The following is a 14,907-nucleotide window of genomic DNA, read 5'->3' as shown; positions in this document are numbered from 1 at the left end:
TTGTGCCCTCTACCTGGCACTGCCTTCTCTACCCTTGTTCCCTCTTCACCCTCTGACTAATTCCTTCTCCAGACCTCAGCTGAGAGCTGGCACAAAGGGTATATCTCATGTGCCAACTCCAGTAATTGATAGTGGTTCCCTGGAGTGCTGTGTTGAGAAGGATTCTGGAGCCAAGTCCAGGCTTGGCAGGAGAGCTGAGGTTGATTAGCAATGTCTGTCCTGGGCGTGGGCAGAAGTGGAATGGAACGGGTAGGGCCTGCCATTCCTCTGGCTATATCAGCAGCTCTCACAGTCCCCTGTCCCTCCTCCACTACAGTGCCTTCCACCCTCTATCTTAATTTGTCACATGTGTGTCTGTCTGGCCCACTAGACACTGAGTTCAGTGCCTGTCTAGGTGGTCCAGAGTCGGTGCTCTGCACATTCTGATGAATAATGGGTGTGTGTTGTGTGAGCAGAAGCATGCACACATTCCACTCCTTCCCGCCCCTTCAGCACACAGAATCCAGGGCCTTGGCATCCTCTCTGTTGACCCAGAAGCGCTCCAGGCTGGCTCCCAGAGCCCACCTGCTCCTTCCCTCTGCTCTTTGTTGTCCTGAGATGTCTGGGTCGTCACTTTCCAGGTCTCTGAGTGTCTGGGTCACTGTGTCCACAGCCCAGGGAAGCAGAGTGTGAGCTGAGGGCAGGGCCGCCGCTGCACCTGGGCTCAGGGTCACAGTCCTGCCAAGGCTGTTTCCTAATCACCAAAGGGCTCAAGAGTCTGGGTGGGTGGTCAGAACCACCTTTTCTTCCCCACCTCTGCTATTTAGCAGCATCCCCATGCCCAAAAGGACAAGGCGGAACTGGATGCAGCTGTGGCTAGGAGACAGGGATTTGTTTTGTTTTGTTTTATAAGCACTAGTATTTCTTGAGCATCTGACTGTGCCAGACTCTGTTCTAAGGCGTTTATCTCATTTAATACTTACAACAGCACTGGGATTATCCTATTGTTCTTTATTCCTGTTTTACTGAGAAGGAAGCCAAGGCTCTGAGAAGTGAAGAATGTGTCTCCATAACTAGTAAGTGCTGGAGTCAGGATTCAATTCCAGGCCTGCCCAACCCCATAGCTTGGCCTGCAAATCTCCGTCCTCTGCTCTGCTCTGGGCAAGGCTGAGGTCCCCTCAGGGCAAAGAGAGACAGTATAACATAGTGCTTAGGAGGGTGAATTCTGGAGCCAGACTCTCCAGGTTCAAGTCCTAGGTCTTTCACTACTAGCAGAGTGATTTTGGTTCAGTTACTTAACAATTCTGTGCCTCAGTTTCCCATTTTGTAAAATGGGTATTAATTACAAATACCTAGCTTTTATAGAGTTGTTAAGAGGATTAAATGAATCAACATTGATAAATGGTTACTATCAGTGCTTGGCTCATGACAAGTTTTTGACAAATAAAAAAATAAATCCTTGGCTTTGCACTCATGAGCCACAGTCTCATGGAGGCAGTCAGGCTTGGCAATGACTTGAATGCTTGAGAAGTCAGAGTCAGGACTGTGTGATATGGTGTATCCTGGCACAGGGCAATTCTGCTAAGCACTTGTTTTGAAAATGAGAATTTGTTCCAACATGATTCAAGTATTAGGGAACAATTTGAGCATAACATAAATTTTGCATTTGTTCAGGTGCAATTTCATCCACGAGGAACACTGAGTGAATGAAGGAAACTGCACCCACATAAGAATACACAAAACGCGTGCGCCTCACACATCCACTGCACCCTCAGTTTACTATTATAAGCCACACCCATCCACACCTGGTGCTACAACTTTCCATCAACTTCACTTACCACCTCACAATCACTCACAGGCTGCAGCTCTTCTGACACCCACTTCCTCAAGCAAACTGCAGCCCGTTTTCAAGGTCAAGTGCCATTTTTATTGTAGTATTTATGCATTTCTAAAGCATTTAACATATATAAAACCATGCTGTCATTTTTACCGCATTCCTGCGTTTTTCTTTTTTTGATGTGACACTGACCCCATTTTGCCATAAGCTCTGTGATTTTTATAGCAGAATTTTGCGTTGCACAGTAATTTTTAGAAATGTATATTTCACGTTACAGCAGGATTGACTGAATTGTAGGCTTAGCGAGTTTGTGGGAAGATGGATGGATGGATGGATGGATGGATGGATGGATGGATATGTAGTAAATGGATAGACAGGGAACCTATAAACTCCTAAACCCTTTCAGAACCACATAACCCATAATCACCACAAGTGCTGTGCAACCTTTTAATTTCTGATGCTGTTGAGATGAGTGATCCGTCTGGAAAAGAAAATGGAGTCAAACCCCTGAGTGACCCAGTTACTTCTTTCGCCCTAAAGAACACAGAAAATCGAGGGGTCAAACCAAGCTCAGAGGTTAATAATAAAAGATCAATGGGCTTCAGCTCCACAAACAAAAGTAATATGATTTGAAATGCAGGAAATCTCATTTCACCATTAACACAAAATAAAAGGCCAGCAGAACATGGGCTGTAATCCTGTCTCAGGGCTTTGTGCCTGTCCATGTGACACACATCCCTGGAAGGGACCTGCTGCTGCAGTCCTCCCCAGAATGGCTTGGGCTTGGTCTCAGGCATCCAGATGCTGCACTTACTAACAGGTCTAGAATCTGAAATGCCATGGAAATGCCAATAATGTGGCAAAGAGGCTCTCCCAGGCCAGGCAACAAGCCCAGCAGGCCATAATATCTCACCCTTTGGTTCACTCGGCAGGTCCTCTGTGCTAAGCACCTTGCCTGCACTCTCTCTCTGACCCTCCCCAACAACTGAGCAGTGTGATTACTGTTTACTCCCATTTTCTGCACAAGGAAACTGCAGCTCAGAGAGGATAAGACCCTTGCCACAGGTTGTATAGTACTGGAACCTAGGGTCTGTGTTATGCCAAATCCAGTCTTCACCCCATCCTTTATTTTTCCAGTGTGAATCCAGCTGTAGGGTTTGGCAGTGAACATTTATTGAGCTCCTGTTGCATATGAGAACTTGTCCAAGTTGTAGCACGTCTGCAACCCTTAATTCAGTAAGCTCTTTTATGCCCCTGTGCTCATGGATGCCGTAAGCAGAGATTTTGAAAAACGTTTGAAACTAGGACAGCACAGGCATTGGCCAACTAAATGGCCAGACACTGTCCGTGAGGCAGTGTGATCTCGTTTGCAGATAATAACATCAAAATGCAGAGACAATAACAGCTTGTCAGAGTTCGCACAGCAAGCAGTTGGCTAGTGAGGAGTAGAGGCAGATTTGATTTTGTGGCCTCTGCCTTCTTTCATACTCCAGGGAAGACCCCAAGGTGGAGTCAGGTCTCTGATGCAATTGGATTTCTGGCCAGTAGGGCCTGGCCACCACTTTATTCCTCTTTCCTCCAGCCCCCAGGAGGACGTGGTAACCCATTCAGGGTTTCTAGGGCGTCAGCCGGGTTCCTTGGCAGCCAGCAAGGCTCCCTGGGATAGGAAATCAGGCAGCTGCCCAGATATTATAAACAATTACCACTAATTACCAGGCCTGCCAGTTCCCCATTGTCTGCTCACAGTCCCACCAGGAGCTGAGGAGCAGACAATGATGATGTTGGAGGAAACTTTCAATTTCAGGCTGCAGAAGGCCTCCCTCTGCCTGGGAGGCTGCGCTCCTTCCATGCCTGGAATCCGTGAGACCCCATCATTTCTCAGGCTTTTGGAGCCCAGACACTCCTTACAAAATGGAGCCTGGACCCACGGATGGCTGGGAGGGTAGGGTGGAAGAGAGACCCAGGGACATGGAGGAAAGGCCACGTCACCAGTGTGAAAGAGTCTAGGTCAGGGGTCCCCCCATGGGTACCGGTCCATGGCCTGTTAGGAACCGGGCCGCGCAGCAGGAGGTGAGCAGTGGGCAGGAGAGCAAGCATTACTGCCTGAGCTCTGCCTCCTGTCAGATCAGCGACCGAGTTAGATTATCATAGGAGCATGAACTATCATGAACTGTGCATGAGAGGGATCTAGGTTGTGAGCTCCTTATGAGAATCTAACTAATGCCTGATGATCTGATGTGGAACAGTTTCATCCTGAAGCCATCCCCCGACTCCCTGCCTCAGTCCAAGGAAAAATTGCCTTCCATAAAACTGGTCCCCGGTGCCAAAAAGGTTGGGGACCACTGGTCTAGATCATAGCCTCAGTGCTGTCAATTAAGGATCTTTGGTTTTGCAAGAATAGTGGGTACACATTTCAGTCCCCAGACACTTAAGTGACTATTTTTTCTTTCTCTCTATTAAAAAAAAAACCATCGTTACGTAATTGTTAAGACAATAGACTTGGAAGCCTGACTCTCCGGGTTCAGATACCACTCAGCTTCTGTCTTGGTTTGGCTTCTTCCAGAGCAGACCCTGACTCAAAGATTCAAGTGGAAATTGGTTATTTGGCAGGCCATCCCAGGATTCCCCAGTGTGGAGCCACAAGGAATGGGATGGGAAAGGAAGGGAGCTAATAATGGATGCTATTTCAAGACTGCTGCCACTAAGGGCAGCTGGAGCTCAGCCCCACTGGGGAGCCTTGGGAGGCTGGTTGAACATTCACCTGCATTATCCACACTGCAGACTCCCAGTGTGTCACTGGGTGGGGTTTGCTTCTGGGGCATGAACCCTCAGGTGCTTCCAGCCTGCCCTGTGCCACAGGCTGAATTTTCTCTCCCAGCAAAATTCAGAATTCTCACAGCTAGAAAATAAGCCCTCAGTCCTCATGGCAGGTATGAGAGCAGGTAGCCTCGGAGTGTAGAGGTGCGTGCTGAGGGGTAGGGTAGGGCTGTGCAGTACCTCTGTGACTTGGGCAGGTTTCTTAACTCTCCAGCTCACCTATAAAATGGGCCCAGTAATAGTATTGACCTCATAGAGTTGTTGTGAAGCTGAAATGAATTAGTAAGTGTAGAGCACTTCGACATTCATGGCATTTAGTGAGCACTGGGAGTTCCCTCTTACTAATCTCTGTATCAAGTCCCCAGTGTCCTCTGTTTGCTGAAAACTTAAACTCATTTGGTTCAGGATTTTCCCAAGGGTTATGCCTGTGTCCTGGGGAAATTTATGTGGAGAGAACCCATGTAAATTTCTAGACCAGGCCCAGGGTAACAGTCAAAGTATTTAATATGAAGCACAGGTCATAGCTACTGATCACACTATCTCATACTGCAGCCCATATCCCCCTCGCACGTGAATTTTCTATTTTTTCCTAAGATTTCTATCATTTATCACCTTCTAACATACTGTATTGTTTATGATATTAGTTGTGTGTAATATGTCTCCCTCCACTAGAATCTAAGCACCTCAAGGGCAGGAATCACCATTCACTGACATACTCCAGGTGTCCAGAATAGTGCCTGGACACAATAGAGCACATAGTATGTGCTTGGTAAACATTTGTTGGATGAATGAACAGATCAAATGGATGCTGGCCATTAAACCTGGTGTACCCGCTGAATGCCAGTGAGGGCTCATGTCCAGTAACATTGGCTGCTATTATTGTGCTGCTCAGACACTGGGGACAGAGTGTGTGGTCCTCAATCATCATCCATCATCCTGGTGTCTCTGGAACGTGATCTCACTGTCTGCTCCTTGGTCATTGTTTCCCACTGGTCTCAGCTACTTCTCTTTGTCCAGACCGCCAGGCCTCTATGGATCTGCTCTTCTCTCTAGTGCACCTGGATCATATGCTCCTCTCTAGGGTGCAGAGGGACGTACAGAGAACCTCAGAGATCTCCCAGTGGGTCACTTGACAAGACGCCCAAGCACCCATTTCTGTAGAGTGTTGTGTCCTTTTCTTAGCTCCACACAATAAGAAGGGTGGGTGCAAGTCTCCTCTGCTTTCAGATCCCCCCAGCCTATCTGGAGTTTCCTGTCATCCCCCAGCACTTACCAGCTGGGGACTACAGACCTTCCTCAAGTATCCTGCAGCATCTCAACTCTCTTCCCTCCTTGCCTGACTTCCTCTGCTCTCCCAGGCTGAGGGTTTGTCTGTTTCAGTACAGGATAGCCTAGTTTTGTACCTATTCTTTCAAGTTTGTTTCTTAGCTTTGGAACTGAAAAGTCAAGAGTCCAAGTCTTGTTCTCTACTTCCTGCTGGGTGTCATTCCTTCCCTGAGGCAGGAGACATAGGAGACACTAGCTACTGTCTGAATGGGGAAAGCAGGCCAGGGGTAGTAGGAAATCATGAAAAGGAAAAGCACTCAGGCAGAATATTCTGCCATTAACTCTGCAGATAACTTGAATAAAAACAACACTAGGGGACCTCACATGGTTGAGGAAAGAATTGGGCAGCCAGGACTGGGTAGCTAGTAGAGTTTATGGGTTTTGCATGAGGGCAAACCATTTATGTGACTCAGTTCTTGTGACGTTTAGTGTCTGGGATTTACTTTTTTATTTCTCAGAGAGAGGTTTTGATTGGCCTGGCTGGGTTAAGCCTCTAATTCTGTTTTCATCAGCTCTGGCTAGGGAACAGGGTCACCATTTTGCTGGGCAAATGTGTTTCTTATCTAAATGATGGTGATAAAGATCAAAAGCCAACCTCCTGGGCTAGGCGTGATGGCTCACGCCTGTAATCCCAGCACTTTGGGAGGTCAAGATGGATGGATCATATGAGGCCAGGGGTTCAAGACCAGCCTGGCCAACATGATGAAACCCTGTCTCTATTAAAAACACAAAAATTTGCCGTGCATGGTGGTGCTTGTCTATAATCCCAGCTACTCAGCAGGCTGAGGCATGAGAATCCCTGAAACCCAGGAGTTTGAAGCTGCAGTGAGCCAAGACTGTGCCACTGCACTCCAGACTGAGCAACAGAGCAAGACTCTGTCTCAAAAAAAAACCAATCAACCAATCAAACAAACAAAAAACAACCTCTTGTGGTTGTGGTGAGAATCAGATGAAAATGGGTTGCAAGTCCTTTGGTCCTCAGGATGACAGGGGCACATGAGGCATGGTACTTAGTGCCTCATCTCACTTAACACAACAGACCCAGGAGATGGGAACATTATTATTTCCATTTCACAGATGGGAAAGCGATACTTAAAGAAGTGAAGGGAGTGGGGAGAACTTACTAAAGCTGCCTTAAGCAAAATAATAAAATTATCTTTGTTGTTGTTGTTATTGACTTAAGATAACCAAAAGATGAAGTAGCTTGCTTCAGGCAGAGCTTGATCCAGGAGCTCACACAGTGCTGTCATTTTGATGGTTTCATTCTTGGGATCCAGATTGTAGCCACATAGCGCTAGAAGCTCCTGTCCTGCATCTCAGGCACTCCCCATAGTTCAAACAAAGCTTCTGGGCCTGATTCTTGTTGTCTGAACTGGGCCACGTGCCAGCCTTTGAGCTGATCACTGGCTAAGGGGAAGGAATGCCCTGATTGACCAGGCTGAGCTGCAGACCCAGTCTCTGGGGCTGGTCAGTCCACCCCACTGTGATCATATGCCATAGGGAGGGGGCTCTCCAAAGAAAATTTGAGATCTTGTTACCAGAGAAAGAGGAAGTGGATATCAGGTGGCCAAGCAGCAGCAAGAAATGCACCCCTCAGAATCCAGAGCCGCTGGGCCAGTGCAGCTCACATGACTCCCACGTGCAAGTGCATCACCAGGGGCTTGTGTGAAAATTCAGGTTCTCATTCAGCAGCTGGGGGAGGAGCGGAGAGCAGTTCTGTGTATCGACTTAGTTCCCAGATGATGCTGATGCTGCTGGCCTCTGAACCACACTTCGAGAATCAAAGCACTAAACCACATGAGCCAGATACTGGATAAACCTTGTCTCCACCCCAAGAGGGAAGTATCAGCATATACATTTCAGGGAGGTTGAACGTAAGGCTTAGTGAGGAGAGGAAGGGTGATGGATGTGGACACAGGTTGCCAGGGAATGAGGGATGTTCTGGAGCCGACTGCCTGAGTCCAGAGTTGTCAGTCAACCACTGGGAATGTGTGGGGTTTTTTTCTCATTTTTTTCCTCATGCAGCCTTAACTATGGAGGAGTTTGCCTGGCATCAGACGCCCAATTCAGTGACTTCCTGGGAAGCATGGGGCCGGCACAGTTTGTGGGCCGCCAGACCCTGGCCACCACACCCATGGGTGAGTGCCCCAAGGCTGATTTCAAATGGACTAGGGGAGGCGGGGTCATACCAGAAGCCCAGCGTCTCTCCCTCCTTCCCCTCTGCCTGTTGATCCATCCTGTGAGCATGCAGCCTAGGGCCCAGGCCACACTCTCAAGCCCTCAACAGAGCCCAGGCACTTGGTGGGAGTTGGTTCTGGTCTTATTCTGGGCTGGGAGCAGGGGAAGGGGTTTCAGCCCTAAGCAGAGGGGAGGAGCTGAGTTGCCTCAGAGGCTTGAGCTTCTGAGCCATTTCCCAGTCTCGTCTCTTGGTGCCTGTTGCAGGGGATGTGGAGATCGGCTTGCAGGAGCGGAACGGTCAGCTGGAAGTGGACATTATCCAAGCTCGGGGACTGACAGCCAAGCCAGGCTCTAAGACACTGCCAGGTGTGGGGCCCACCCTCCCCCTGCAAGGTGGGGGTGGAGGTCAGGGAGGAGATCCTGATGGGTACCGAGGGCCTTGAAGAGAGAAAATTGAGCCCAACTGTGGGGACCCCCTGTCCCAACTCTAACATCTTATGTGGAACTGGTAGTTTAGGGTTTATCTGGGGACCCAGTTGAGATTATCTGTTGACCTTGTTCCTCTCCTCCACTGGACTGAGCTCCTGGAAGGCAGAGACCATCTTCCCTGCTTATCATTATACCCCAGGGTACTTGGCATGCAATAGATGCTCAGGCTTGGTGAGTGAGTGGGTCAGCAGTAGATGTATAAGCCAGGGAGGGGGTGTGTCATGGACTGAGAGAGGAAGGAGGTGAGCACAGAGTAAGCTAAGGAAGGGGAGGCAGTGATGACCACCAGAGGGGTGGGACAGGCCACACCCAAGCCTAGCTGTACCTGTCCCCCACACCTGCCCACCCCTCGTGTGTCCTGGTGCGTCCTCCCCAGACTCCATGGGGGCACACCTGTCTCCAGCAGAGGGTGGGCAACCTCCCTCTGTTGCACCCTTTGCCCACCATTTAAGGGCCAAACTAGAACTCACCCTGCTGGCCTCTGTCCCCAGCGGCCTACATCAAGGCCTACCTGCTAGAGAATGGCATCTGCATTGCCAAGAAGAAGACCAAAGTTGCTCGCAAGTCCCTGGATCCACTGTATAACCAGGTGCTGCTGTTTCCCGAGAGTCCCCAGGGCAAAGTCCTCCAGGTGAGGGGCAGTGGTGCGCTCTTGTGTGTGTGTGTGTGTGTGTGTGTGTGTGTGTGTGTGTGTGTGAGAGAGAGGAGGGCACCCCTGGCAGAGGTGTCTCTGGAGGGCCTCACCTGGAAGAAATAGGTGAGGCCCTCAGTTCACTGTGGCTGAACTGAGCTCCACAACTTACTGTGCAACTTTGAACAAGGGACCCTCAGTCACCTCATCTGTAAAGTGGGGACCCTAATAGTACCTACCTGATAACATTCTGCTGCCAGTGGAATGTGTACTTGTGTGCAGGAAAAGTTCTTACAGTTTTGCCTACACAAGTGCTCTGCCCATGGCTGCCATTACCATCATCACCATCACCACCGTCATCACCATCACCACCCTCATCACCGTCAACAACCTCTGGAGGCCAGGGGCTTGGCGTGGTGTCCAGTGATAAGAAGGGCCTGTTGAGGAATTGCAGTTTTAAGGAGGTAGAAATCATAGGACTGAGATGGATTAGGCATGGGGGACCATCCAGGTTCTGCTTCTGGGCCTGTGAGTGCCACTGGCGGGGTTTGAACCACTGTGTCTCTTGCCCTGCAGGTGATCGTGTGGGGAAACTACGGGCGGATGGAGCGGAAGCAGTTCATGGGTGTGGCCCGCGTGCTGCTGGAGGAGCTGGACTTGACCACCCTGGCTGTGGGCTGGTACAAGCTCTTCCCCACCTCCTCCATGGTGGACCCAGCCACAGGCCCCCTGCTCCGGCAGGCATCCCAGTTGTCCCTCGAGAGCACCGTGGGGCCCTGCGGAGAGCGATCTTAGTGCTGGGATGGGGAGGGGTTCCCCAAGATGGCCTGGAGACCACCCAGCCCTGACCTGGGACCCCAGGCCCAGGGGCACATTGAACAGGAGGACGGGGCTCTCCCCCACAGTGGGGAAGCAGAATGGGGAGACCTGCCCCCCTTGGGCCCCTCCTCACCCCTTCTTTGCCTCCTACCCCCTGAGACCTTCCCTCTCCCAACGGGATTGGCTACACTTTTGACTTGGCCGGTTCTTGACCTGGTGGATGTGGCTGCAGTCTGGAGAAAGGAAAGACTGAGGTGGCAGAGCAGACCACTCTCCTGTCCCAGACTCTGTCCAACTTCTCCCCCTTTTTGCCTCCTCGGAAGCTTGCTGCCCAGAGCCAAGTCCAGAACCCAGCCGGCCATCTCCATGGTGCCAATTACCAGCAAGTGTCTTTCCTGCGGCACCCGGTTCAGGCAGCTACTCCTGCCCCAGAGATGAAGGGGCAGCTTTGCAAGGATCCGGAGCTAGCTCCCGGGGGCCCAGAGTCCCCCACTTGAAGAGGAGCTTGGGCGTCCCTCTGCCTGCCCGTGGAAGGAGCTTTGCCGCAGCCTGTCCGAGTCCATCTGTCCATCCCCTCCTGCCTGCCCCTCTTCTGGTGGCTCTAGGAATTGGGGTTCAGCAGGGACCAAAGGAAAGGAGGAGGTGCCAGGGGCCTGGCACAGACCCCTAGGTGCCTCGCTCCAGGGGATCACAACAAGCTAGTTTGGGAACCATTGGTGGACTGGGAAGAATGTTGTCTGTGTTCTGGCGGAGGAGCTGTGGAACCTGAGTTTCCAGACCCCAACCCTAGAGAGCATTCGGGGGGTGCTGTATTGGAGGAGGAGGCTAAGGAAAGTTGGGATTGGGACTGGTGGTGCCAAGATAAGGGTTTCTCAAATTGGAGAACCCCTCCTTGTTAGATGAGGTCGAAGGTTATCTTGTCTACCCCTTCTGCCTCCAGGCCAGGGGTCTGGGGAGGCAAATAGAGCCCCCCTGTTTTAGTCTTTTTAAACAAACTATCCTATGCTAAGGGCAGAACCCACTGCCCCGGCCTGTTACCTTGGCTGAAGGAAAGATGGTGATAGGAGAGAAAGTGAAGAGGCGTGCATGTGAGAACTGGGAGATTCCTTTTCCAGCAGGCCTGGGTAGCTGCCTTCCCAGCCCAGCCCTCCCTGGGGCCTGCGGTAACCCTTTTGCATGCAAGGGAGGATGGAGGCTGGCCCCTCTTTATAGAAGCACATTTCTGCCACCTCCCCTGGGAGGCACCCAGAAGCCTGCCACTCTTTACCTAGTCCCTGCCGTGTAGGGCGTAGTCTGGGTTAGCTAGGTAGAGTTAGTGTTCCAAGCCCTGGGGCCCGTTCTTAGCTCATGCATAGTCCTTACCAAGTCCCAGGACGGGGGTGTAGAGGAGACTCACGTACATTCCAGGAGCCCACTGTCTCCTCGCTGGCCTGGGCCTAGAAGGGGCAGCCTGGCTCACAGGAGGCCAGCCCCTCATCTTCCGCCCCCTTCCTCCCCGTCTCCCCTGTAGGGTTATAGCCGGAGCTGCCTGTTATACTCAGATGTTCTGATTTATTATTCTTGGTACTGACTTTCTTTATGAGGCACTCCTGAGGGTTGTAGGACCTTGGCAGAGGGGGCCTGGTCTCCATTGGAGGGTGTCATTTTCCCCTGAGGACACCCAGGCTGCCTTTGGTCCCACCTTGTTCCCGGTCCTGGTCCTGGTCTTGGTCCCTGTCCCACCAGGCGACTCCTTCCACCTGGAAATTCTTCCCTTCCCTTAGCCTGTGTAAGCCCTGGGTATCCTTTAAAGTTCTGGTCGATGTATGTCACCTCCACAGAGCTGCTTACCCCGCACTGGGAAGTGGAGATGGAGATGCCCCCTTACCCAGGAGGTCTTCAGAACTTCCTGGGATTGTGGCAGGTGGAATCCCAAGGCTGGGGACAGAAGGAGCAGGGCTCTAGAGGGACTCGCATTCAAGGCACAGAATCGGCCTCTCGCCTGTTTGTTTTTTTAACCAGTGTGATTTCTCTGCTATTCGTTTATTACTCACCACTGGAATATTTTGAGCCAGGAGAGCACCTTCTCTCTCCAGCCATCGTCGCTGTGGTGGTTCAGGGGTAGCTCTTCAAAAATAGGGCACATCCTGGCTGTCCCAACCAGAGGGAGCAGGGGCTTGTCCCTGACAGCCTGAGCCCTTCCCCTGGTGTCCGCACAGCCTTCATAAAGAGAGAGAGAGAGCTCCGAAGCAATAACAACACCTGGGGGTGGTCAGCGAGAGCCCCCTCAATGATTTTCTTGTTTGTTCTGTGAAATCTCGCTCACCTCCTGGAGGGGTGGAGCAACTGGGGGCTGGAGCCCTGTTTCTTTGTATCATCGTGAGCATGTGCCCCCTTCCCAGGGGCTGTGACCATAGGGTATGGGAACCACACAGTCTGTCCTCACCAAGGGATGGGGGTTTGGGGAGGGGAGTGACATTTTCATCATTAGCTTTGGAGAAGCTTCAAGCCCATCCTGTCCCCACTGCTGCCTGGCCCCTTGCTGACTCAGGCTGTACTGTTTGAAGAGGAGCAGAGAGGGTGGCACTGGGGGCCCTTATGGGGCTGTGGCCTCCAGGGAGTGACTTTTTTCAATCTCTGGGCCAAGATCACATGCAGGATACTATGGGAAGGAGCCATCTCCACTTTCCTTCTCCAGAACCCCCTTTGCATAGTAAAGGGGAAGGGCCTTTGGGACCATTAGTCCATTTCCATTTTACAGACAAGAAATCAAGACCCAGCTTGGGGGAAAAGCCACCCCTGGAATCACCTGTGTGTTCAGTGGCACCCCCAGCCTGGGCCTCCTCCTCCCAACAGAGGCTGAGCCGGAGCCAGGGCAGTGTGAGGTGGGGCCCACACCTCCTTCTCCCTTTTTTTGAAGCCTACTTGCCCCCAAAAGATGGGCAGGACAAGTTGTAGCCCATCTGAGAAGTTGGAAAACTGAGGCCCAGGAACAGGAAGCGACTCACACAAGACCCCTCAGCAAGGTCGAAAAGGGGGAAGAACAAGGGGCTCCACTGTGCTTCAGGTGACAGGAGACATTGCTCCAGGGCGTGTCTGCTGGGACAAGGATTCCTGGCCTCTACACCCTGGCTGCACAGCTCTGCTGGGCTCCACCTCTATAAGCCAGTGACTTCTCTGGGCCTGGGTAGGGGGAAGAGGTTGCCAGGGAGACAGCTCTCCTGGGGGGCTGGCTCAGCTGACTGAGGGTACACAGGATGAGGTCTAGACCTTGATGCCTGGGTGGAGGTTCCTGCTAAGGGGCCATAGCCTCTTCAGGACCAACTGGAGAGAGAGGAAACAGCAGCTCCTGCCTGGGGCAGTGAGGGAATGGGAGCAGATGTGGGCGCCTCATTTTAGGGAAGTCCTCCCCAAACCTTCAGATGCAGTGAGACCTGGCCTTCCTGTTGTACTTTGCAGACTTGGTTTTCAGAATGCTTTTACCTCGAGCGTGCCCTTTGGCCCTCACGAGAGCCCCTGGGGACTAGGTGGGGGCCTGTGCCATCATCCCTGATTCAGAGCGGGCAGCTGAGGTCCTGGGAGGGAAGGTGCTCGCCTCAGGTCCCGCTGTGTTAGTGGGTGGGCAGCACTGGAGCTCGGTTCTTCAGCAGCCCAGAGCTCACTCTTTTACACTCAGAGATGGAAATAGCTTAGAGGGTGGTTGTGCACTTCACAAGCCAATTCAAGATCCACTTCCTTCAGCCAGGAACTCCTGGGTGCATCTCCGTGTCAGAAACAGCACCGAGTCCTGCCCCCTCTGGAGGCACAGCTGTTGCGTCAGGCAAGGTCACCTGCATTTATTTATTGAGCAGCAGCGCTGTGTCAGGCCCGGGGATGGAGTCCCCTCCCCGTTCCCCCATGGTGACTCCAAAGCCCTCTGGGAGGGCCCCAGGTCTGTGGAGCAGCACCTCAGCATGGATGGAAAGCATTCGCGTCCATGAGCTCACCCAATGCCAAGCCTGTGAGGTGGGCTGATGGTGCCCGTCTAACCCAGCGCTTCTGTGAGGTCAGAGTGGAGCCGAACCCAGGGCTGTGGGCATCACCTCTGGAGCCCTTTCACTCTCTGACTGCCTCCTGGGCGAGTGGCGGGAAGGCAGGACCCGGGTCCTCAGGCTAGGAGCCTCTCCATTCACCCACCTTTCCCTCATTCCTTCTCTTAAAGCAGGAGCCGCCCAGGCCTTTAGGGAGGGAGGGTTTCTGGGGCCCCTGGGTTGGAGTGGGGTCACGTTGCATTGTGTTCATGACCATGTAGCTCATGTTAAAAATTAAAGTTTTTGGCTTTTCTAACCTGGCTCACTCATGCTTTGTGTTGAGACAGTCCTATCTGGGAAGCCAAAGGAATGGGGTGTTTGGAGGGGCTGAGTGCCACGGGGTGCCAGGATGCCACACCTCAGGCTTTGTCTCTGCCCCCTTATGGTGCAGGGGCCTGCTCCAGAAAGTCCTGTTAGAGATGCACAAGAGGGAGCAGGGTTCTGGATGAACCCAGTTGTTCTACAGATGTGGAAACTGAGGTCCTGGGAGGGGATGCAATTCTCCAAGGTCACATTGCTGGTGATTGACGAGACCCAGAAGAGAGCTCATCCCATGGCATTCTGCTGTGTCCAGGTGGCCCCAGTGACATGGTGGGTGGGTGACAGCAAGGCCTTCCTCATCCCGAAGTGGGGCTGGCCACAAAGAGCATCAGCCATAGGGAGGAAAGAGGCCATCATTCACACATGGGCTGATTCCACTCTACACACTGGGCAGAGAACGAGAGATTAAGTAGTGCAGAGACTGACCCACTTGTCCACACTGGACTGTACACTGTCCCATT

The 14,907-nt window shown here is 52.0% G+C and overlaps 1 protein-coding gene across 4 annotated transcripts in view; it reads left to right on the top strand.

Moving 5' to 3' along the window:
- The window catches only part of RIMS4 (regulating synaptic membrane exocytosis 4), a 57,618-nt gene extending 43,237 nt beyond the window's left edge, over nt 1-14,381 (top strand). For 2 of the 4 annotated variants that reach the window (XM_012467256.3, XM_012467255.3), the window contains exons 3-6: nt 7,985-8,097; nt 8,402-8,503; nt 9,118-9,257; nt 9,834-14,381. In XM_012467256.3, coding sequence (XP_012322679.1) covers nt 7,985-8,097; nt 8,402-8,503; nt 9,118-9,257; nt 9,834-10,052 — 574 coding nt within the window. In that variant the 3' untranslated portion in view covers nt 10,053-14,381. The remainder of the gene's footprint in view (nt 1-7,984; nt 8,098-8,401; nt 8,504-9,117; nt 9,258-9,833) is intronic. The other 2 variants (XM_064382466.1, XM_012467257.2) reach the window with 1 other exon arrangement.
- Nucleotides 14,382-14,907: the final 526 nt, after the last annotated feature.

Source organism: Aotus nancymaae, unplaced genomic scaffold (assembly GCF_030222135.1).
Source record: "Aotus nancymaae isolate 86718 unplaced genomic scaffold, 86718_ANA_hifiasm-v0.15.2.pri h1tg000029l, whole genome shotgun sequence".
Lineage (NCBI taxonomy): Eukaryota > Metazoa > Chordata > Mammalia > Primates > Aotidae > Aotus > Aotus nancymaae.
The sequence above is the reverse complement of the archived record's forward strand: the minus strand, read 5'-3'. Positions and strand labels throughout refer to the sequence as shown.